The sequence below is a fragment of the Nicotiana tabacum genome, chromosome 6 (assembly GCF_000715075.1).
Source record: "Nicotiana tabacum cultivar K326 chromosome 6, ASM71507v2, whole genome shotgun sequence".
Classification (NCBI taxonomy): Eukaryota; Viridiplantae; Streptophyta; class Magnoliopsida; order Solanales; family Solanaceae; genus Nicotiana; species Nicotiana tabacum.
This window is the reverse complement of record NC_134085.1, coordinates 9,977,505-10,002,182: the sequence shown is the minus strand read 5'-3', so window position 1 is coordinate 10,002,182 and position 24,678 is coordinate 9,977,505. Positions and strand designations below refer to the sequence as shown.

At 40.2% G+C, this 24,678-nt stretch overlaps 2 protein-coding genes across 3 annotated transcripts; both read right to left on the bottom strand.

Moving 5' to 3' along the window:
- Positions 1-1,561: 1,561 nt before the first annotated feature.
- On the bottom strand, positions 1,562-17,437 carry LOC107760330 (uncharacterized). Of its 2 annotated transcripts, none has more exons than XM_016578373.2 (4): positions 16,991-17,437; positions 3,302-3,927; positions 2,556-3,071; positions 1,562-1,933 (listed from the first exon to the last, which is right to left on the bottom strand). In XM_016578373.2, the coding sequence occupies exons 1-4, from the start codon at positions 17,232-17,234 to the stop codon at positions 1,775-1,777; spliced, it is 1,545 nt and encodes a 514-aa protein (XP_016433859.1). In that variant the 5' UTR covers positions 17,235-17,437; the 3' UTR covers positions 1,562-1,774. The 2 variants fall into 2 exon arrangements, with proteins under 2 accessions (XP_016433859.1, XP_016433852.1); XM_016578366.2 differs by having other exon boundaries at positions 3,302-3,936; positions 16,991-17,400.
- A 3,202-nt stretch (positions 17,438-20,639) lies between these two features.
- On the bottom strand, positions 20,640-23,493 carry LOC107760319 (large ribosomal subunit protein eL8z). The gene is made up of 6 exons (XM_016578357.2): positions 23,373-23,493; positions 23,043-23,289; positions 21,433-21,602; positions 21,218-21,346; positions 21,029-21,121; positions 20,640-20,946 (listed from the first exon to the last, which is right to left on the bottom strand). The coding sequence occupies exons 1-6, from the start codon at positions 23,373-23,375 to the stop codon at positions 20,815-20,817; spliced, it is 774 nt and encodes a 257-aa protein (XP_016433843.1). The 5' UTR covers positions 23,376-23,493; the 3' UTR covers positions 20,640-20,814.
- Positions 23,494-24,678: the final 1,185 nt, after the last annotated feature.

The following is a 24,678-nucleotide window of genomic DNA, read 5'->3' as shown; positions in this document are numbered from 1 at the left end:
ATGGCCAGACTTTTTGTTTAATTTTCAGTTTGTTTTATCTCTATATGCATGCATGCATGCATGCAGAAAGATTATTTCTGGTGTGGTTGGTACTGTTGGGACAGTTGAGAGAGCGCAGCTTGCTTTGTATTTATTGCTACTTCTACTGGTCTTTTTTTGACTCGACTCCTTTTGGTTTATCCCCATGGGAATCGTTGCTGCATTTAGTCGGGAGCAGAGTCACGATCGGAGTTACAACAACAATAATAACATACTCAGTATGATCCCATAAATGAAAACTACAAAGAGATCAGAGACGGATCCAAGATTTTAATATCATGAGTGAACCACCGACCGAGTTTAGCATAAACTTGATGCTCGTTATAATGTCAAGTGATGTGAAATATTTTAGTAATTTATGACTTATTATTCATTTATACATTAACCAAAGAGTATACTATTCGAACTTTAAACTTGCTATAGGCAAAATACTCGAGTAATTCTGGCTGATAAGTGATGATAGCTTGTGAGCACAAAAATTTCTGTTTCCTGAACTATCTCCCCATTTAGAAAAAATATAGGTTTACCTTTTATTTGTTTTACAAAATAACATTTTTTTCTTCATTTAAACGTTTAATTAAATATATAAGGTAAATATATGACTAGGTGAATTAACTTAATATAATTTCTCTTCATATTGATTGTTCTTTATCTCAAGATAAATTACCTCAGAATTCTTGCAGTATCTAACTTGGTCTTCCAGTATGTGTTATGGTTCCACAACATAGAAATCTGGGTATCCCAATTCTCAATAGAGGAGTCATACTTGACTGACAAAATAAAAGAAAATTGAAGACGAAAACAGTAACAAGGAAACAAAATTACATAGTGCCTGTTAGACCATCAAAATGTAGACTTGAAACTTGAAAAAATCACTGTTAGGAAAACACCAAGTGCGCTTTTTTAAGCACAAGCTCGCAAGTGGACTTAAATGAAGAAAGGTGCAAATGAAAAAAGAATTAATATAACTACATGTAATGCAAGGAGGAATAACTATAAACACAAAAACAATTATATGGAAAAATGAACTGACAAAACTACAGTTAAGTGAAATATATGAAGTAAATATTGTATAAATAGTTGAATAATCAATTTAAATTTCCGATTCAGGTTTGGTTACTGGTGTTCTTAAGTTAACCTTCTATATTCCTAGTGTAGCCACTATTCTAAAGAACATGCGTCATTCCTTTTCCAGTTTTAACTATTTTTTGGTCAGAACAGTTTTATAATGAGCTACATGCATTAGCACCTTGGTGCATGTACTGAAGCACCATCTAAATTGGCAAAGCAACTCAGCTGTGTTGCACCTAACTTCACTACTTCAGTACATGAGAACAACACCAGAGTATGAGAATAATGACATTCACGGCATCTTCCCCTGTTTAAGTCTTTCAGAAAGGCAGTGCTGTCGTGCTGATGCTTCTCAAAGTCCATGGTTGCAACTTGCAAGTATATAAACAAGAAAAGAAAGCGACATATATTAAAGCACTGGTTGTTCTGCATGTCATATATGAGACAAGTATTAAAAATCTCTAACGTATATTAATGAGTCACCAGAGGCTGTAAGGAATCAACAATGGTATACTTATTCGCGCTAACACTTCTGCTACTGTAATAGGACATAAAGAAAGCCAAAAAAAGAAATACATGTATGTGTGTCTATATACAAACAAGCAAAGAAACGAATTGTTAGAAGTGAAACTAATCTCAGTGAACAAGGAACATACAACAGGAGTTACAGAACTGCCCTAACACCGCCTTTACCACCCTCAGGAATCAATACATCAAAATCACTTACAGTCCATTCAGCAGTAGCCCCTTGGCTGCTAACATATATTTCTGTACCAACATTAAGTGAAGACCACACACGCTTTGCCGGTTTGGTTCCTGGATCCTGTGTACGTAAGATTAGAAGGTATCAGTCGCCTGTCTGTATATCTAAAATTGATTATCTACAAACTGCACCAGTGATATATCTGCCATTAATCTATACGTATACAGATATACTCCACGGACCATTTTAAGCAAAACTGACTTGCCCATAAAGGTAAGCAAACACGAAACTAGAGGCAGGGTTGACTAATTAGCTCACAAGTACTAAATTAAAAAAATACTAAATCTTAAATAAATTTTAAATCTGAATCAACATACTTTCTTGTTATCAAGCAATACATCTGTCACACGCCCCTGTAGTTTTCACACTACATAGACTGAGATACTAAAAAGGAAGTAATAAGCTAACAGGTTTCTGAAAAATTAAGGTACAGTAGAACCGTGTTGATCATGGAAAACCTTTTATGCTTGCATCTTAGATTCCTAGTTTCCCACAAAGAAAATCAAAGAAGGAAATTGTTGGAGCCCCAAAATAATAGGAAAATGAGCAACACAAGCAATTGATTCCAGAGCACCTAAGTGAAAGCATTGGACTCAGCAACAACACCACAAAGAAAAGAAAAGGAAAAGAACACCCCTTTCCGCAAAATCCACAAACCAGATTATGCAAGAATTAAGATTACCTGGTAAAAGTATAACCGATTAGATAAAGCTCCTACATCAAGCTCCCAACTCCTAGCATCCCCAATCCAGCCCTCTCCTTTTTTTGAAGGATAACCGTGCACAGCCCACTCAGGATGTGGCAGTATTTGCACCAATTCTTGAGCTTGTGGATTGCTGTACGGGTCACATATATCATATGGTTTCTCTAAATAATTTGCATTTCCAGGAGCACAATAGAGATGATAAGCAGAGTAAGGGAACCGAGAAGTATCATTTCTGTATATTATCTCCCCATTAGGGCTAACGTGGTAGGGTGGACAGGACACAAGGTTATCAGGACGACACCAACTCGAGGTTGCTGGATTGATAATCATCTCACTGTATCTCGTCACATCTGTTAAAACATCTCCATCACATGGATCTCCATTATTTTTCCAACAGCTTCCAATGTCGAGAAGATAAAACTGGCTATTGGAGCCTCCTCCTTGTCTAACTTCAAGTGTCAACTTTACCTTGAAGTTGGGTGACTCTGGAAGCTGCAAGGGAAAAAGAAAAAAAGAATTTGCTTAGATATGAACTTACAGCTCTTTATCCTTTCTGAAAGTGAGAAAAAATCACATCACGACACTGATACCCAGTCTTTAAGAGTCATCCCGTGATGATGATCAAATTCACTATATACACTTGGTGCGCAAGTTTCATATCACTAAAATCCTACATTTATAGAATAAGAACTTCCATAGGGAACAAAGCTGTACTCACAAACCTTTCTCATTATTCCACGGCCACTATAGTGATATCCTCCATTAAACCCTTCTGCTGCATCTGCTCTTAGATACAACATAAGCCATGGATACTTGAATGATGTCGTCAATTTGTTTGAGACAATCCAACTACCTGTGCTTAAATTCTTTTGCCATGAAACAGAGAAAAAAGATTTTCCATCTAGACCGGCAGTTAAATTGGCGTCAAGGTCATATGTTCCATAGAAACCTCCAATCAAAGATGCATGCTTCCCGTAGACTATCCTTGAGTAGTTATGGTAGACAAGTGGCTGATTCATGCAGCCCTCTCCAAAACATGGAAAATTTCTACCAGTCACTATCTTAGAAACTTTCCGACCATTTTCGGGACAAAGAGTCGTGTTCTTGTCAAAATTTCCATTTTTGAGCATTATCATCCAATGATACCATGGCTCAGTGGAATCATGCCCTTCACAAAGTGAACCAAGATACCGCTCCTTTTCCGCAGCATAAAGATCAGGATCCGTGTAAGCTTTATAATTCCCATCTGGAAATCTATCTCCAACTCCTAATCTATTGTCTACTTCTGTCACTTTATGGTGTACTTTACAAGTGCTTCGTTTCCGAAGAAGTGGACCGCCCGGAATATCTTGGTCACCTCACCATAAAAACCAAACCCAGTAAGAGTGGGCGGATCATAAAGTTGGTCTATACTAGCATTTACACAAGGCAATTAAGTCAATGATTCATGTAAATGAGTTCATCAAACAATATTCATTCCAAATCTTTCTGCTTTTTCTTCACCTTGAGAATCAGATTGTATATAACAAAAGAACTACCTTAGGAAAAGAAAGGGAAGAACAGAGAAGGATATATGCTTCAAAAAAAAATTAGACTGTTAAGCTCGAACATAGTAGCAATGATGGTTAGTTTATAAGGAAAACTAAATCAGGTTCAGTTCTTTTCAAGACTCACGTGGCAATGGGGCGGGTGCGGGGTTTTAACCCACAAAATTTCAACCCGCCCCGCCCCGCATAGCATGTTCACTTGCATCCACCCGCCCCACAACTGCACCAACATCCACCCGCCCCGCTCCGTTTTTTATTTTTTTATTTTTTTTTTACTTTGAATTCTCTGCTCAAGCTTTTTAATTTAGTTAATTATATTTACTTTCATTAAACTAATTTATTTTCCTTTTTCTTTGGTATTTTTCAAATGGAATGTTTCTTTTGGGATTTCAAATCTGGGTAACATTTAAGACTAAGACATTTTGGTTGCTTCAGTTGTGTCTTGTTGAAAAATATGCTTTTGAGCTATTAGGAGTTTAACACAAAAAAAAAAAAAAAACAGAAAATAATTAATGTAAATGAATTACAAAGAATTTTGTGAAGACAGAATTCAATCACTTGCAAAGCTGTAATTTAATCACCAGCAGTGAAGACAGAAGAAGACATTGTAATTGAGATATTTTACATTAATACAACCATAGGTTTGTGTAGAATAGATTCATCTCTTTCTTAATTTTGTGTCAGGATTTGAACCCGCAACCGCAATTTTTTTTTGTAAAAGTCAACCCGCCCCGCAACCGCACAGGCCCAAAACCGCCCCGCAACCGCATAGGTTCAAACCCACCCCGCCCCGCCTCGCCCCGCCCCATTGTCATCCCTATTTTCAACCACAGTGATGGCAACAGTGAAGCTATGACAACTAGTAATAGCTTGGGACAGTGAATGGACAACTATGAAAGCTTCTTGAGCGCTGATGAATGACAACTTAAAGCTGCAGTACAATGCTCATTCAAGTTTGGATAAAATAACATCAGACTTTGTTTTACTATAAGATGCCACAACAAGAGAAAAAATCAAATATTGGCTAGTTCTTTTCCTCAATAATTTCTGGCACTGGATTCGACCTCATGGCTCATGCAGAATAAACAGTGCGAAAACAAAGAAGGGGAACATTTTAGTCGGAGATTCCCAGGAATAAATGGTCCGTCTTGCTACAAATTACTGGTCCAAAGGTTGATATTTCCTTGGTCCTTTTTCATCTGGCTCTAGAGCAGATCGAGTTTCTGCTAGACTGATCAACAAATTCACCTATCTATAAGCCAACTAAGTAGTACCTTTGACAAGTTTGGAAATTCCACAGTACTTGAAACACAATGATGAAGAAACGCATAGTCATAGCTATCAGCAGGCAATGTGTAACCTTGTAAACAAACGAACTATTCAAGTAACAGTCAAGATTTAGTAAAGTCAGTTTTTCTTCCATACAAATGGTAGTCTTGATATTAAAGAAATACTATGTGTCTAAGTATTAACTACAAAAACCCTCAACTCCATCAACTATATTCAGATATATGTCTGACAACATCAGAAATTACCATTAAACCAACTTAGATATCAACTTCTGTATCAGCCATGCTACCAATCTAGTAAATTAAGACCAACTTCATGACGTAATACAACATCAACCTCATACAAGTTCATGAAAAATGCTGAATGCATTTCGTTTAGAGTACACTACAAATTCAAGATTTTGCTTTCAAACATATTCCCATGGTTTACCAGGTAATCAATAAATTATAGACTCACACGCCTTATGCATGATATATTACGTTTCTCCACCACTTCAAAGACAACACAGCAAGATCTTCTAAACATTGATTAGGACTTTTCTACTATCATATGAATCAACATCAAGATGCTTCAATCAACTCATTTTTTTTCAAGGGTGCTTAGGAGCTACAAAAAAATAACTACTAATAATATCAAATATCAAGTTATACTATTTTCCCAAATGCAACTCCATACCTATAGATACATGCTCCCCCCTCCCCCCTCCCCCCCTTTTTTTGTATAGTGGAGGTGTCTGGGCTAGCTTGCGCGCACGTTGACCAATTCCACAGAGTATTGGGTACCTCCTACCTCCCACTAGCAGCATGCACCAGATAACTCTATACATGCTTTCTTCTATGTTTCCGAGTTTCTGATTTCTCATATTTACCTCGGAGATATCAGTAAATTATTAAATTTTGTGAACTCTCCCGTCTAAAAACTTAAATTGCCAAGGAAGCGACACTTTGATTCTTTTTACTGGACCAAGCACATGAAGAAATCTTTGTTGATGGGTGGGCATGAGAGTCTAACCCAGATTCTCTACTACAATATTTAAGCACCCAGACTTAACGGTCATTCGGTCAATGAGTGGATAAACGCGACGGGAGACTAGAGTTAAAATCCTAAGAAAGACTCACAGTGGACACAATTACTCAATATAGGATGTAGCAAGTACTTGATGAATAGTTGAGGTGGTAAGTTGACTAAGACACTACATGTTTATCGTGAAAATGGTAACAACAATTAAATTTGTAAATGGGATTCTAAAAATACGTGATCTATTCTCGAGCTAGTTGTTAGAGCAGTTGATGCTGAGAATGTGAAGTTTAATGATGAGATGCAAGCTTAAAACGAGGCAGTAATCAAACCTAGGGGCCTGTTGCCCGGATGTAGGACTGGTCGATGGGGACCTCGGGGTCAATGTCTAAGTCGAGCTCGAGCTATCGGGGGCAATCGGGAATGTGATAACAATTAAGTTATGATCAAGAAAAGCTCTATATAGCTAATACCAAGCGATAAACAAAGAACAACTAAGAAGGCAATAAAAGCTAAATGGCCTCGAGCCAGTGAGGGCAAGCAAGTTAGAAAGGAGAAAGAGAGAGAAGATATTATTGCACTTGAGTAGAATGGTTGGAGCTCTGCCTTTATAGGGTGTTAGCGACTCCCCTTTTATAGAAAGGAGGAAGCCCAAACTTAGTACATGATACGTTGCGTGATAAAAGAAATGGGATGGGACAACCCGCTAGCTTTACGATGCACGCGCGGGCTGATATCGAGCCGCTTGAATAGACCTGATTAACCCCGGGTGCATTCCTCTAAAGATTTCTGCATTTGTCGGGGCTTTGGTCGACATTATCCTTGGCAGGGTACTGGCCGATCTTGAGGGAAGTGACTGGCTCGAGATCCCGGGCTTCCGGGATCACCCTTCGAGGCATTTTGTCGAGGAGAAATCGGCCTCCCAGATTTCACCGTGCACAGATAGTCTCCGCGTTTCTTAGAGGGAAGTGATAAGAAATGATTTTGACACCCCACTTCTCGATCTCCCATAACGACGTCGCGCTAACGGCACAGCCCTCTTTTTACAGGTGTCGAGGCGCTTCGCCTTTCCGCTTCTCCAGGATCACCCGAAATGTCGCGACTCTTCGATCTTCGTTGCTATCGGTTCAGCTTCTATGAACACATTAATTGCACCTGCTGTTACGCTTTTCGAGGGCGGCAATGGTGTCGTCGGTTACTTTGCCCTCCCTATAAATGGGGCTTTTCATGGTTGGCTTTTTATTCAAACTTACTTTGATACCCATTTTTTCTTCCTTTCCTGCTTGCCATCTCGTCATGTTTGAGGCCCGTAGTCTCAAAATATTACGCCATGTGCACCTTGGCCAACTCTCGATCCTCTTTTGGTTGGGTGAAGTTGTGCCGCTGTGGTGTTGTTGTTGTTGTTGCAGTCACCGTTGGCCCGGGATGATGAGGCAGAGGACCGATTTCCTCCTGACCCCGGGGATACTTTGGATTATGCACTGCTGCTCAAGAGGGGGCTCGGATTATACATCGCTGCTCATCCTCCTCCCTCGGCTCGGCGTGTTACACCCCTTTTAGATTCCCGGAGGGTGCATCGGCAGTCTCTGCCGGCTATTGCCTTCCGGGCCGAGGCAACGTCTCAAGAAGTGGCTTCAAAATGGCAGTACTACCGGAGTTCGTACTAGCCAAATTTTTCACCCAACCACTTCTTGCGTTCTTCCGGCTTCTACTTCGTCATTTTGCTCTTCTCCCCCGCCTTCCTTTTCCATACCCTCCCTTTTGAAGATGCCATTCTGGGAGGATTAGGATGAAGTCCCCGAGGGGATCGGACTTGGAAGATATTGTATTTGAGGTCACATGCCTGATAGGATGATGACGGAGACGCAGCATGAATAGGCTAAGTCCCTAGGCTCTTGCTGTATGCATATCATTTGTACTTCTTTATTTTTACGTAAGGATCCCCTGTGGGCTTTTTGTAATCATATGTAATGTAATCATATGTAAGGACCCCCCGAGGGTCGTTGTAAGCGAACACTTGTATAAATACAAAAATATTTTCTTGATTCCTTCCTTCGACACTTGCTGTATCTCTTTATATTTTTGGCAGCTTCGAATGCATGATCTTGTTTTGTCACCTGTGGTACTGGCCTTGGGCGCGAGTATTCTTCCCGGCCTTTGGTTGATGAAACGGCTTCGCGTGGGGTCCTTCGTGATTTCTCGAACTGGACACGAATTAGGCCAATAACCTCGGGCCGTCGGGACCCTTTCTCTGCGTGAAAGCGTGGATAATATCTTTGGGCCTCATAATAGCCTTCGAGAAGAGACTTGCCTGAGGACTCGCGGTCTCGGGACGCCGGTGACTTCCTGGAGGCGATCTCTGAATGGAGGCCTGGCCGTGCTTCGGGCCACCCTGGTCATTATTCGGAACCTGTTTCACACGGGTATTTGTTAGAGACGCCCATTTCTTCATAAACTAGCCTTCTTTGGCGGAGGTCTTTTGAAGCTGTACGCCACTCTTGTGTTGGTGAAGGCATTGTTGGCCTGCTGGAGCACTGTCTTGCTATGACGGAGGTCTTCGGGGTTGAGCATTACCTCAAAACCGGAGGCGGTGCCGATGGTTGGTGCTTTTGGTTGGTGTTGGATCATTCCCGCCCTTCTCGCATGTAATCGTGAGGCTGCTTCCGCTTCCCGGGGGTCCTCGGGGTTTGTTGTTTTCATGGTGCCGGTGGGTCATGCCCTTAGCGGTTGTTTATTCGGGGAACGGCAGAGGCCGCGTACGGCGATAAATGAGATGTGCGCTTCATAATCATGAAGGAGCTTTTATCGGGGCGAGACGGGCCTATGCTTCTGAGGAGAGTGCATCATTCGAGCCTGGCGTTCCTGGAGTCCTTGGTTCCGGAGCAGCGGTTCCTTTGGGCCAACAAGGGTTGGGCCACCAGGAGGGTGCTCGGTCGCCGAGTAGGTTTGCCGATTTCACTTCGTGGTAAGTTACAGCATGATTCCTCCGTATCTCAGGTCTTTCCTTTCTTATCGAATTTTCCCTCCGTAAGACTCCGACAGACCCAGGCTTTGAGTTGCTCCGTCAAGGGGCTATACTTCGGGGGGCCCTGGATGAGGATAGGCCTCTTAGGCTTCTTGGCGAGGGGAAGGAGGGGTCGAGTCGGTGTACTGGCGGTTCGGGACATATCAGAGCTCGCATTACAGAAGTCTTTTGATGAGGCAGGAGCCTTCTTGTGGTAGGCGTTTCGCCTTTTCGACCTTTGAGTTTAGGCTTTGCTTATTTTTTAGCTGCAAAAAAAAAAAAGCGAAGGCTTAGGAGTACCTTAGAGGCGGAGCCGATCGAGCTAGGAATGCCTAAAGTATCAAATGCAGGCTTGAGCTTCGATCTGAGTGGACATGATTGTGAAGTTGTAGCTTGATTCCTCAAAAGTCCGGATTGAGAATAACCGGTGTTCGTACTGGTATAGTACTAAGCTGGACCGAGGATGATGAAGGAGTGGCGACTCGTCGCCGATAATCGAGCCGGGTTGGAGTGGGCCTTCGAGGGATACGTTCGTCATAGATCTTTGGGACAGGCGCTTGAAGAGACCCGCGCCAAGGGTTCCATCCTTCTAAAAGGATTTGCTTGAGCGAAGGTGGTCGAGCGTGATGCTCGGTTGCTTATTGTCGATGCCTCAGAGAGCGAGGCTGGGGCTGGTAGGCCGTAACCCTTTGGGGTAGAGCCATTTTGTATTTGTTGTTTATAGAGCATGCTTGTAGACGGAGAGCGCACCTTTTATGCATATATAAAATGAGGGAAATTTTAAAGTTTTACCTTCTTTGTATCTCTTCCCGTATTGCTTTTGACCAGGCGGGCTGGCTTCCGTGTTTTGGCGGGATCCTCGTAGGTCTGGAGCTGATCAGGCAGGCCCGGAGGCTTTTAAGTGCGACCCTTGACGCAAGCAGGCGTTGGGGCCTCTATGTTTTGCCCAGCTGTTTTAGGCTCAGTCTCCGAGTCAGGCCTTGACTCGAGCTTGCCCGACCTTCAATCTTTTGTGCCCGTTCGGGCAGACAGTGATTGTTCTCGTTTCTTGCCCTTGGGTATTTCGTTGTTTCAGCTATTTTGGGTCCAGTCTCCGAGTCGCGTTGCGATTCGAGCTTTAATTGACCCTTAAGTTCTTTCCTGCCTGCATGGCCGACAATGGCCTTTTGTGTTTCGGGTCGAAGTGACCTTACAGGCGCGTGGCTCGGAGGCTCACTCGGCTGGCGACAGTGGCATTTATGCCGTGCCCTTAGGCATATTGCAGTTTACTTATTTCGGGTCCAGTCTCCGAGTCGAGTTGCGACTCGAGCTTTAATTGACCCTTAAGTACTTTCGATTTTCAGACCGACGATAGTGCCTCTTACACTGTTTTGGCCGTTGAGAGCTTTTAATATGTGGCCTGGATGTTTGCATAGTTAACTATTTTGGATCCGGTCTCCGAATCGGGTTACGATTCGAGCTCATTTTAATCCTCAAGTTGTCAATTTTCAAGTTGGCGACAATGACTCTTACGCTGTTTGGTTGTAAAGACCTTTTAGGGTGCGGCCCGGAGGCTCGTTTGGCTGGCGACAATGGCTCTTACGCTGTTTTGCACGTGGGCTTTTTGTAGGTTTTGTTTTCCGCTCGTTAAGGTCTTTTGAAATAGTGTTGCCTGACCCGTCGTCGGTTCTGGAAGAACCTCGATTTCAAGTCGTTATCGGCGATGTTTTGAGCACCTCGGAAGGTTCATAGCTCGTAGGCTGAGTAGGTCGAAGCTTTGTGATTTGGAGCTGACATGGTCGAAGCTCGTTTTTGCCTGTTGAGGGAAGCCTGTTTTAACCGGTTCTTTCCGAAGTATATTCGAAGTAGTGGCCTGCGATTTTATTTAGCGACGGTCGGGCATCCCGAGTCGCGTTAATTTGGTTGTATCAGCCGTTTTGACCGTAGTCATATGTGTTTTGACGAAGCCATTTTTTATCCCGAGTGATAGTTTAGGCGTCTACACCGAGGGTATGCCTTTTCGGGACTCTTACAAATGCGACGTATAGCCTAAACTTCGGGATTTTGAATTTCATGCATGTTGGGGTCTTACAGTTTGTCATGCCTGTTGAGGTCTTACAGTTTGTCATGCCTATTGAGGTCTTACAGTTTGACATGCCTATTGAGATCTTACAGTTTGTGTTGCTTTGTAGAATAGATCTGGTTACACCGAGTCTGCTCGCTCGGGGTCTTACAGTTTCGGGTTTCCTAGTGCATGGCGATTAGCGATAGTCTCCGAGTTATTGAGTTTGCTTGGGCTCGAAGGCCGTCATTTGTGAGCTCGGAGTTACCTTGTTAGGGCTTTGTGAGCCCGGAGTTCCGACCCTGGGGTCATGCGGGTGCCAAATTGTTGACGTTAAGTCTCCGAGCGTTTCGGGATGCATCCGGTGAAGGGGTTCCTGCCGGGAATACACTGCGATATCCTCGTTTGGAGAATGAGATGCTGAAAGATATTTTTCGATCCATTGTCGTAATATATATTGTTGTGTTGAGTCGACCTATATCGGGTCGAAGTCGATCGCTCGGAGATTTGCCTTGCCTGAAGTTTTTTTGTGATTTCAGAGCTTCGATCCGGAGGCCGTCGGAGCGTTTGAACTGCTGGCGTCCGTTCCCGAGTTTTCGGGACGTTTCTGGTGAAAGAATTTGTTACCCTACTCTAAGAAGGAGTTCCCTCTCCCTTTTTTGACAAAAAGGTATTTTTTGATTGCTCGATACAATAGTACATGCTTTTGCCGACGGGGCCTGATGATATCGGTCGTTCGGTCCGATACATTGTTTTCCTATAAGAACCCCATTTGGCGTTTTTCAAAACTCCTACGAGCGGGCAGCTTTCTGGGGGGAATGCCCCTCGCTTATTCAAAAGTCAGCCGCAGGGAAAGTCTTGAATATTTTTGCAGAGTTCCCTCTTAGGCGGCTCGCATACGTTGCCTTGTTAAAAACATTGCCGGTAAAAACCCTTCTTCTGGGATAAAAACTCGGCGAAGGAAAAGAGTGCAACGGGTGTGCCTTTGGAGCCTTGAGGTCTTGCGATAGCACTAGCGTTCTGGCAGCTCCGATTGGGTGCCTGCACGAAGGTTAATTCCAAATTCGAAGTAAAAGAAAAAAGGGAATAACCGTACCTTGAAATGAGATATGCTGGTGATGCCTTGGGATCGGTCCATTATAACTGCCCGGGGGCGGAGATGCGGCATGGATCTCTACTTTGTTTTGTCAAGCTCGACCGGGGGCGAGACCCGATTTGCCCGTTGTTTTATTTGGGGGCGGAGGCATGAGCGTTGGTACCACGTCGTGTATAGCGAACATTTCCCTTGCCGCATGTTGTTCCCCGTAAACGGTTTTGATCTCGTCCTTTGTCGGGAATTTTATCACCTGGTGGAGGGCGGATGGTACTGCTCTCGTACAGTGTATCCATGACCGCCCAAATAAGGAGTTATACCTCATATCTCCCTCGATGACATGGAATTTGGTGTCTTGGGTTGTGCCGGCCACGGTAACCGGAAGGACGATTTCTCCTTTCGTCGTTTCGCTCGCCATGTTGAATCCATTGAGGACTCGAGTGGCGGGCACAATTTGTTCGAGCAATCCGAGCTGTTCTATCACCCTCGACCTGATAATATTGGTCGAGCTACCTGGATCCACGAGTACACGTTTTATCTGAAAAGAATTCACAAGAAAGGAGATTACCAGGGCGTCGTTATGGGGTTGAGACAGGGCCTCGGTGTCCTCTTCGCTGAACGTGAGGGCGTCTTCGGGGATATATCCCCGAGTCCGTTTTTCTCTGGTGATGGATATTTTTTTCTTCTCATTACGGGTTCCTGCGGGGCATCGGCGCCCCCCATGATCATATGGATGACGTGTTGCGGCTTGTTTACCTCGATTTTCTTGGTTACCTCCGGAACTGATTTTTGGCCCGATCGCTGAGGAATTCCCGAAGGTGTCCTTTGTTGAGCAGTCGAGCCACTTCTTCTCGTAGTTGGTGGTAATCCTCGGTCATGTGACCGTGCGTGCTGTGGAAATCGCACACTAAGTTGTAATTTCTCTGCAAAGTGTCTGATTGTATCGGTTTGGGCCACTTGGCGTCTCTGATTTTGCTGATAGCGAACACGATGTCTGATACATCGACGCTGAAGTTGTATTCCGATAAATGGGGCGCGTTTGTTGGTGCGATGTTTCGATCAAACCTGGTTCTGTTGACAAGCCCTCGAGGGTCCTGTCCTCGATCTATCCTCCGATCATTGCCAGGTAGGTTGCGCCTTGGGGCGTTCCTTTTGTCTTCGAGGTATGGCTGGTACCTTTCTTTGTTTGGTTTCGATTCTTTTACCAGGAGTCTGTTTGGGTACACTGAGCCCGAAGGGGCTCCCAGTTGGTCATCCTCGGCCCTGATCTTTGACTGGTATCGGTTGTGGACGTTCGACCAGGTCACGGCCGGATATTCGATCAGGTTCTGCTTCAGCTGTTTTGAAGCCACCGAGCTTCGTTCGTTCAGGCCTTGGGTGAAGGCCTGAACTGCCCAGTTGTCGGAGACTGGCGGTAGCTCCATCTGTTCCATCTGGAAGCAGGACATGAATTCCCGCAGCGTCTCGTTCTCTCTTTGCTTGATTTTGAAAACATCAGACTTCCTCGTTGCTACCTTGATGGCTCCAGCATGTGCTTTTACGAAGGAGTCTGCTAACATGGCGAATGAATCTATGGAGTTGGGAGCCAAGTTGTGATACCACATCATGGCCCCCTCCGAAAGCGTTTCTCCGAATTTTTTCAGCAATACGGACTCGATCTCGTCATTCTTTATATCGTTGCCTTTTACTGCGCATGTATAGGCATTAACGTGTTTGTTGGGGTCGGTGGTACCGTTGTACTTAGGGAGTTCCGGCATTCTGAACTTTTTAGGAATGGGCTTTGGGGCCGCTTCCTCGGGGAACGGCCTCTGTATGAACTTCTTCGAATCCAAACCTTTCAGGATCGGGGGTACTCCCGGGATCTGATCTACCCTAGAGTTGTAGGTCTCGACCTTTTTATCGTCGGCTGCAATCATTTTCTCACCTGATTCGATCCTTTTGGTGAGGTCCTCGAGCATCTTCACTATGGCAGGGTCAGCCACTAACCCGTTATTGCTTGACCTTTCGGGTACTTGCTCAGCGGGGGAAGCTGTCTCTGGTGCCGCTGTGCTGAGAGTCTTCGGATGGCTTCGCAACTGGGCAATGGCCAGTTGTTGTGCCTGCAACATTTCAAAAATAACATGAAGACTAACTTCCTGTTCTTTTCGGGCCGGGGTTTTTTGAGCTTCTTGTTGGTCGTTGTGCCGTATGCTCCTGTCGGTGTGAGAAGTTTCGTCGACTTGTTGTGTGTCCTGTGAATCCGCGTCCGCTAGAATCGGGATTCTGTGGTGGTGCTCCAGCAGCCGGGACCAGTGTTTTGGAAAGCGTTAAGCGCAAAAAAGTGACGAGGCCTCGCTTCACCAAAGCGAGAAGCGAAGCGCGCGCTTTTTTCATGTGAAGTGCAATTTAACACATAAATAAATAAAAAAAAATAAGCATAGATAAATGGCTAAGAACTCATTAAAAATAACATATTAAGCAAATGTTTCAATTCTTGAATCAAGAAGCAAATAATAGATACTAAAACTAGATAGTGAATAATCCTTAAAAGTCATAACATATTAAGCAAATGCAAAACAAAATCACAAAAACAGAAAACAGAGCATAGTTTAGGGCACAAAAATAGAGAAACCAGAAAACAGAGCATAGTTTTAGGGCACAAAAACAAAGCAATAAACCAGAAAATAGAGCATCGTTTTAGGACACAAAATCAGCACTTAAAAAAGTGAAAAAAATTGAAAGAAGAAGAGAAAAATAGGGCAGAAGAACAGACATAAATTAGATGTGTAGAACAGAGCAATAGAAAGTGAAAAAAATAGAAAGAAAAAGAGAAAAAAGGAGTCGAGAAGAAGAAGAAGAAGAAGAAGAGAAGAAGAACAGAAGAAACAGAGAAAAAAGGAGCCGAACAGAAGAAGAAGAGAGAAGAAGAAACTTACAGAGAACTGGAGAAGAAGCGGTAGTTGGAGCAGCAGAAGAGCGTATGTTTATTTGTTAACAGATAGTTTATTTGACAAAAAATTTTAAAAAAACCCTAGTAGATGCCTTCACATCGCTTAAGCACACTTTTTTGCGCTTTTTCAATCGAGGCGCTTCTCACTTAAGCGGTTAAAGCGTGTGCTTTTTAAATGTGAGTCGCTTTTGGGGCAGAAAAGCGATAGCCCAGCGCCTCGCGTCGATTCAGCGCTTAAAGCGAGCGCTTTTAATAACACTGGCCGGGACAGCCACGCCATTTTTCCCGTGGTTTTCGAGGTTGTCGTTCTCGACTCTGTTTACCGAGCCAAACATTTCGACCTGAAATCAAAGGGTCTTGGACAAGAAAAAGTGTGAGAGATAATGTGCGTTTGTGCACTGAAACCAGCAAGAAAATAATCACTATTATTTTTAGCCCCACGGTGGGCGCCAAAATGTTTACTGTGAAAATGGTAACAACAATTAAATTTGTAAATGGGATTCTAAAAATACGTGATCTATTCTCGAGCTAGTTGTTAGAGCAGTTGATGTTGAGAATGTGAAGTTTAACGATGAGATGCAAGCTTAAAACGAGGCAGTAATCAAACCGAGGGGCATGTTGCCCGGATGTAGGACTGGTCGATGGGGACCTCGGGGTCAATGTCTAAGTCGAGCTCGAGCTATCGGGGGCAATCGGGAATGGGATAACAATTAAGTTATGATCAAGAAAAGCTCTATATAGCCAATACCAAGCGATAAACAAAGAACAAGAAAGAAGGCAATAAAAGCTAAATGGCCTCGAGCCAGTGAGGGCAAGCGAGTTACAGAGGAGAAAGAGAGAGAAGATATTATTGTACTTGAGTAGAATGGTTGGAGCTCTGCCTTTACAGGATGTTAGCGACTCCCCTTTTATAGAAAGGAGGAAGCCCAAACTTAGTACAAGATACGTTGCGTGATAAAAGAAATGGGATGGGACAACCCGCTAGCTTTACGATGAACGCGCGGGCTGATATCGAGCCGCTTGAATAGACCTGATCGAGCCCGGGTGCCTTCCTCGGAAGATTTATGCGTTTGACGGGGCTGCGGTCGATATTATCCTTGGCAGGGTACCGGCCGATCTTGAGGGAAGTGACTGGCTCGAGATCCCGGGCTTCCGGGATCACCCTTCGAGGCATTTTGTCGAGGAGAAATCGGCCTCCCAGATTTCACCGTGCACACTACAGTTATTTAAAAAATTATAGAATTATATTAACTACATCGTAACCTTGGAGCAACGGTAAAGTTGTCCCCGTGTGACCTATATGTCACGGGTTCGAGCCTGAAAGCAGTCACTAATGCTTGCATTAGGGTAGACTATTTAAGTCACATGCCTAGGGTGTTGCCCTTCCCCCGACCCCTCTATTTAAAAACTTATAAACTTTAGATAGTATGACATTTGTAGTTATCAGGTCAACAAAATGATATAACAGTAAATAAGTAGCTAGTGTAAACCTGTGAGAGAAGGAGAACAGTGAAGATCAGCACAGTCAGCAAGTCTGGGGCTACCCATAAGGGGAGCTTCATTTCCAACTTCATTGCAGAAATTCCAAGCTTCCAATGCAAATCTGGCATTTGGGTTTCTCATACCAGGGTCACCAATTGCAGAAACATAGGAATCTTGGATTGTTAAGGACGCTGCTGCATCACAAATATGAAGGAGCAGAGTAAAAAGTAAAGTTGAATAGAAAAAACCCATGAGATTGTATTGTCAGATCAAAAACAGCAAGAACTATGAATTTATTATGCTAAGTGTTGTTTCATTTTCATTTTCATTCTCATTTTCAGTGATTGATGATCGACGAACAAAATAGACTTCCCTTTTGAGTCACTACTGATTTTGCCGTCCAAGCTAAGAGTTCGATAGAAAATTCCAATTTAGAGGAAAACTATGTATTGTTAAGCTATTTTACGTTATGCCCCTCACGACTTTAATTATCACATACTCCGTACACTTTAATTTATTGATAAATTCTGATTTTAATATTTGTGATATATGATTCAATATATTTTATCTTCAACTTTCAAATGTGTATATTTAGAGCCGTTTGGACATAAGAAATTTTTTCATTTTTTACAAAAAGTTTTTTTTTCGAAATCAGGGTTTGTTCATAAATTTTTCAATTTTCACTAAGAAGATGCATTTTAGAAATTTTCGCAAATTTGAAAAATTCAAAAAAGCTATTTTTCAAAATTTTCACTCACAAAACTTTAAAAACAATCCAAAATTATGTTAATGTCCAAACACAACTCTAAGAACCCATTTGGCCATAGATTTTGCCAAAATATATTTGGGATTTTTTTGGCAAATACATGTTTGGCCATAGATTTTATCCATATTTTGTCATATTCCCAAAACCCAAATCTCAAAACCAGCTCTGGCCCAAAATATTACTATTAATTTTTTTTAAAATTGCCCCAAACTTTTGTATTTTATAAAATAGCCCACCATTTATTATTTTGTAATAATGTTGCTTCGTTTTTTCGGTCATCTGATAGTGTATTATGTAGTTCATTAAAAAAAGAATTGTACCAAACTTATTCATGTTTAGGACTATGGTTTGTGAGAATGATAATGAAGGTACTGTTGGGTATTTGTGATAGTTTTTAGAACTTGTGGTATAAGTCATATTTCATGTTTTTTCAAAAAAAAAAAGTGAAATATGTTTTGAAAACTAATGTCCAAACACATTTTCATCTTCAAACCAAACTTCACCCAAATCAGATTTTTCAAAATAAATTTGGGAATCTATGGCCAAACGCTAGCTAAATTTCAAATACCATTTTCACTTGACAAAAATTTTCACCATGTTTTGGAATTTTACAATTCTTATGTCCAAACGCCCACTTAGTTCTTTCATGTAGTAAACATATGCGGATTCAGGATTTAAAGTATATGGATTTAATCTTTAATTTTTTTTTAGCTTCGAACCCATTATAATTTTAAAGTTATATCAGCTATTTATTACAATTCTGATGAATTTTTATACATATATTATGGTACGCATCAAAAGTATTGGATTCAGATAAATATTAGTATAAAGCTAGATATGCCCTTGGTAGGAAATATGTTATATTTTAACTAATTTTAGAATTATATTATCGTCAAATATAAAGTGTAACAATATAAATTTAAGTTTAACGTAACATATTAGTAATTAAATGATGAAACAGGTAATGGTTTGAGCTTTCAAAAGATCACTTGAACATTTCTACTAAAAATATGCCTAATTTATCTGTATTGCATTTCACCTTTCTTGATTTACAATAGGTTTTGCTTATTTTCTTGGAATGTATAAATACATACACAATGCAACAACAAAATTATTTAGCTGGGAGAAAATTGAAAATTGATATTTACCTATTTTTTATTATTTGACATTTTTACGAATTAGCAGATGGAGAACATTAGATATTGGACATTTTACACTAATTTTGGGCTACTTAAGGCAGGATGTTTCTATGGTAAAGATTATCGATATATGGTAATTATAAAATTAAAATAACTCAAAGAACAAAAGTGGAATTTTATCTTTTGCAAAATATCGAGGAATTAGACTGTCGAATTGTCTATCTACTGTCAATCTCATTAATGAAAAATCAGTTTTACCTAATGTTGTAAGTACATAGGTACTACCTATATGATAGATTATTTAGGCAAATATATCCTACTGTTCCTTTTTTTTTTTGGAAAAGGCTCAAATTCACTCGAGAAAAAAGTCCATATATTATTCATGACTTTTGACTAATGTTTAAAATTATTTTAAAGGTTAGGTTCTGTTAGGGGTCAAGAGCAAAGACGAGAGCATAATGATGGGGTTAAATTAGACAAAAGTTTAAACCAAAGACAAAGCTATTTAATTTCGACTAGCATATAGACAAATTAGACATTTTTTGTTGCTTTTCCCAAACAATGACGATATCTTATCCAACGATGTTGATGGGTTAAGTGAGGAGAAAATGATATTCATACCACAGTTATGTTATGTTTCGCTTTTCATAATTTCTTAATAAATTTTATTTTTAAAGTTATGGTATGTTGGTGCAGGTCTACATTTTTTTTGTCTTCGTCATACCCCTAAAACTAAAATAATATTTACCTCTTGGTCCTTGCTTTCTTCAACATAAGAGTGAAAACTATGCAGAAAATCCAGGATAACGAAATTTGGTCGCTTCCTTAAAAGTAATAAGGCAATTTGGCACCTATAATTCCTACTGCAGACTTGCTCCTGTTTTATTTGGAAAAATTGCTAGTTATAGTATCCTACAACTTGATTGAGAACTAAAAATTAGTAAAGTAAACTATAAAATGAAACAAATTAAATTGTAGGGTGCACAAACAATCTATTTGATTGATCCATCGGAAGGAGGTGGTGAGTTTAAGGGACCTGAACTCGGTTATGCAATCCATTATCGCGATCATTGTAGCACGCGTGTCATCCAAGACATAAGGGGCATGATGACTTGACGTCAATGTTATTTTACTTCATTATAAAACTTAACACAACACCTCACGACACGAGCAATGTTATTTTACTTCATTATAAAACTTAACACAACACCTCACGACACGAGCTGATGAGAGCCATGAAATTCTTTTTGTTGTCACTTTGATTGATACGAAGTTGCAGTGTTCTTCATGCAATTTCTAGCTCCTATCGGCATTTCATTTCGAAAGGATGGATCGACTAGCTTTTTTCATCTTGTTTCAACCTCTTTCTTAACAGTTTCTAGAGAAAGAGAACAAGTAGTTTATAAGTTATCTAAACATATTTATATACATTTATTATGTAATAACAAACCTGACAATAAAATCGCAGCAAATGAATCAGAAACAGCACTATAAGAGTTTATATAGTATAAAGAAAGACCACAATTTGCCAACAAGAAAACCATGGCAAACCAAAAGAAAAATCTATCTAGATTCTCACATCATTATACGTGGGGAGTAATTGCTATGTTTACTTTCCACCTAGATATTAACAATATCATTTTGACCAATCAAAATGGAACATTTTTTTTCATAATGCTAACAAGAGAAGAAGATGCTTGAGCTGAACAAGGAGAACAAAGGAAATAGCATCATAAGAGAAAACAAGCATAGTTAATGAAAGACTTGACATTTCACTGCTCATACATAACCAACTCAAATGAGGCATCTAGTCCAAAAAATGATATGGTTTCAAAGTTTCTTGCATAAAGATATAATCTGCGGAAGAAGGCAAAGATAAAAGACTTGGTTCTGGCAAGTAAGATATCTAACTTCGAACCAGAAAACTCTAGTTCATTCTCTGAGCAGCTTCCTTGGCAAGAACTCTCTCTTTAGCCTTGGTTCTGGCTTGTGATTTGGAGCCCATGACACCACCACCCCATTTCTTTCTGTTCTCCTCGTACTTATCGTTGAAGTTGGCCTGAAAAAGTAAAATGAGCATCAGATCAAATCGAAAGAAAATAAAAGTGTAAAGATCACCAGCTAAACACGCTTTAAAATACCTTAATTGCCTCCAAAATTCTACTGAACTCCATCTTGTCTTCATTCTTCACAGTTGTCAAGCATAACGCTGACGCAGTTTTCTTATGCACAATCTGGAAATCAAACAGAATGATCAGTATCTAATCTTTTAAAGAAAGTAGACTTGATTACGCTCTTTCTTTATAGAATGTAAACCAGAAGTTGCTTACCGATCCTAAACGTGCTTTTCCCTTCACAATACAATATGGAATTTCCATCTTTCTGCACAATGCTGGGAGCCAGACGACCAATTCTATTGGGTCAACATCATGTGCAATCACCACTAACTGTGCTTTATTCTGCAAGGCCATTAATAGCAAAAAGTCATTTTTATGAAAAATTAAACTCCAAAAAGGATTAAAGGATTTGTTAGACTAAAACAAACCTGCTCGATAAGGTAGGTGATGTGCTTAAGACCATACTTTACAATAATAGGTTTCTTGGTTTCAGGAGTTTTGCCTTCTGCCTCGGCTTGAGCTCTTTTGACAAGGCGCTCCTTCTTTGCAGCCTTGTCCTCGGGCCTGTACTTCAGAAGCATCTTGAATAGGTTTGTAGCTGCATACTCAAAATAAGAGCAAAAGCAAAAGTTCAGCTCAGTTGCCATGAAACTGCTTGCACCAAGTATTTTTTTTTATCACCAAAGCTTGGACCAAGTACAATAGAACAAAAGTGGGGCCTTATTAAAAAGGATAGCTCAAATTCGGCTCCTAAAATTAAGATCGAGGATAATAAGCTTAAATACTAGTAACCAGACTGCAAAAGAAGTGGAAAGATAAGTAGTGAAGCTTGCAATGTAGGAGCTAGGAACCACGGGAACATTACATATCAATCAACTTGCCTAAAGAAAGAATAAAATGCCAGTGAGGTATCCTACTTCGACTACATCTAAACTGTCAAGAATCTGGTCTCAATGTCCCAAAAAACATAAAGTAACAATCCAGCTGGTCCAAAAGTATCGTACTTTTCAAGATAGAAAAACTCAGATACATTATTGATCAGGTACAACAATGAGTAATAGTGATACTACTTTATGCCAATGTCGTGACTTCAAAAATAAAGAAAACAGAATACTGCTTTTTGGGAGAATAAAAAAGTTATTGAATCCCAAATAACAGGAGGGAACTCGGAATAAGCATTTTTTACGGATAAAAACAGATCCATGTGTCTATTCAAAAGACAGTGGAAAATGCAAACAATTGGCCTTTTCAAGTTCTCAACATTATCCGCCTGACAAAAGTTCATGTTTTTCACCATCTCCCAATTCAGTACACTGACAAAATTGAGGAACGGCCTCAGAAGCTAGGAGCATACACCCAATAATCAACATAATTTAAGTAGATAGTCACTTCATCCCACTGTAATTAACCTATAGTTGAAATAGCCAGACATTTGACATTTCTTAACCATGAAGAAGATGGGGATAAGTTCACTGATTTCTTTATTAATTGCATTGTTATTTTACGAATTGAGTTATACATACAACACAAAAAAATTCATCACATTTTCAATGCAAAACACTTTCGACTTGTTGAAATTATGATCAATCTTTAATACTCCCTCAGTCCCAATTCATGTGACAGTATTTCCTTTTTAGTCTATCCAAAAAGAATGACACATTTCTATATGTAGAAACACAATCTAACTAAACTTTCTATTTTTTTCTTAACATGATCTATAGCGACATAAATATCTATAGCTTATTTTAGATTACAAGTTTCACAAGACTATCTTTTTTAAACTATGTGCCTAGTCAAACATCCAGCACAAATTGCAACGGAGCAAATGTTTACCAGAATATATTTTCAGACTCATCAACCAACCACAAGGGAACATTGTTATTTTCCGCCAGAAACATCTTACTTCATTATATTAATCTACTTCATGATTCAGCTAAACACTTTGCTAATCAAAAGACCATTTCCACAACACAGAAAAAACAAATTACCATCACAAATTAGGGTTATAAAACCAGAAGAAATTAGTGGTTCCACTCACCGAGATTTTTGTCGAGGGTTTTAGAGAACTGATTGAGAGCAGGGGGAACCTTCAACCTCTGCTTAAGGATCCTCCTTTTCCTTTGAATCCTGACCACCTGAGGCCATTTCACGAACCGGGTTAGGTCCTTCTTCGGCGGCAATGCACCACCGATTCCGAACTGCTTCGGCCGCTTCTCGAACAATGGGTTAACCACTTTCGCAACTGGCTTCTTCTTTGCTGCTACTGCTACGCCCTTCTTTGGAGCCTACAACCAACAAAAAAAATTATATATTGAAATATTCAAGCAGCAAATCACTGAGAAGAACGTAACAATGGATTTGGGTTTACCATTTTCCTTTCAGACGGCGAGGCGAGCGGAGGAGGATGAGAAGAGCTACAACATTAGGGAACAATGGAGTATATAGGGTTTAAGGTCTGGGCTGATTGGGCCATGAAACAAGGAATGTTATTGGGCTGTAGAATAATTTGGGCCCCAAGCCCACATTTTATTAAGTAATTTTTCCATTCCTACGTAAACTATATTACCCTTCATGCTTAACTTTTAATATAATTACCTTCTATATATCTAATTACTATTTATGTACTATTTTAGGATTTTAATAGTATTAATTAGTCTCCTAATTTTACTCAATCGTATATTCCCACTCCCCCAAGTTTCTCTCTCCAAATCCCACCACATCACTCACGTATCAAATCACACCCCACGATTCCTCTTCAATCACCCACAATTTTCTCTTCTAAAACCAGCGAAAATTTGTAACCCCTCCACCACTGACAACCATTAAAAAGCTTTGAAGTTTTGAATTCGAATTTGGGTTTTCAAAAGACATTTGTTTGTTTGGATTGGATGTTGTTGCAAAGAATTGAGAATTCTCTCTACGTCACTCTTTATCTCTCAATCCAAAATTTCAGTAATATAAAAAAGAGAGCAGCAATTCCACCATTGACAGCCATTAAAAAGCTTTGAAGCTTTGAATTCGAATTTGGATTTTCGAAAATCATTATTTGTTTGGATTGGGTGTTGTTGAAAATAATTGAGAATATGGTTTGGAGTTTATATCTCAATTTTGAGGGGTTTTGGTGAAGATTAGACTTGGTTTTGGCTGAATTTCAGATTGAAACTCGAAGAAGAAGACATAACATACATTATATTGCAAAAAAATGTAGAAAAATTGTAGAAAACTTGTAGACTGTTGTTTATTTTATTCATTTAACTGTTGTATGAAAGCTGAACAACATTGTATAAAAATTGTATTTAAGTGGTATTATATTTTAGTTGTATATAACTGAGTAGAAATAATGTACGCAAATTGTAGATAATTTATATATAAGTTGTATAATATATAATTAGTTTTATGAAATTTGTTTTTACTATGTATAAATCAGCTACAAAATATACAAAAGACATATTGTATAAAATTTGTATTTAAGTTGTATCTTATTGTAGTTGTATTTAACTGGGTGGAAATAATGTGTGAAAGCTGTAGAAAATTGTAGATAAGTTGTATAATATATAATTAATTGTATGAAAATTGTTTTTACTATGTGTAATTAGTTGTATGAAATTTACTTGTCTTGGTATACTTGTCCTACTTCAATAAAACTTGGTATACTATCTGTTATTATTATACTT

Coding starts and splice junctions, on each gene's coding strand:
- LOC107760330 (XM_016578366.2), bottom strand. CDS start 17,234: ATGGGTTTTTTCTATTCAACTTTACTTTTTACTCTGCTCCTTCATATT. Junction 3,937..16,990: donor CTGTTCTCCTTCTCTCACAG/GTTTACACTAGC, acceptor TTTTATGGTGAG/GTGACCAAGATATTCCGGGC. Junction 3,072..3,301: donor GCCGTGGAATAATGAGAAAG/GTTTGTGAGTAC, acceptor TTTCCCTTGCAG/CTTCCAGAGTCACCCAACTT.
- LOC107760319 (XM_016578357.2), bottom strand. Junction 21,347..21,432: donor TCACCTACCTTATCGAGCAG/GTTTGTTTTAGT, acceptor ATGGCCTTGCAG/AATAAAGCACAGTTAGTGGT. Junction 21,122..21,217: donor GAAAAGCACGTTTAGGATCG/GTAAGCAACTTC, acceptor TTTGATTTCCAG/ATTGTGCATAAGAAAACTGC.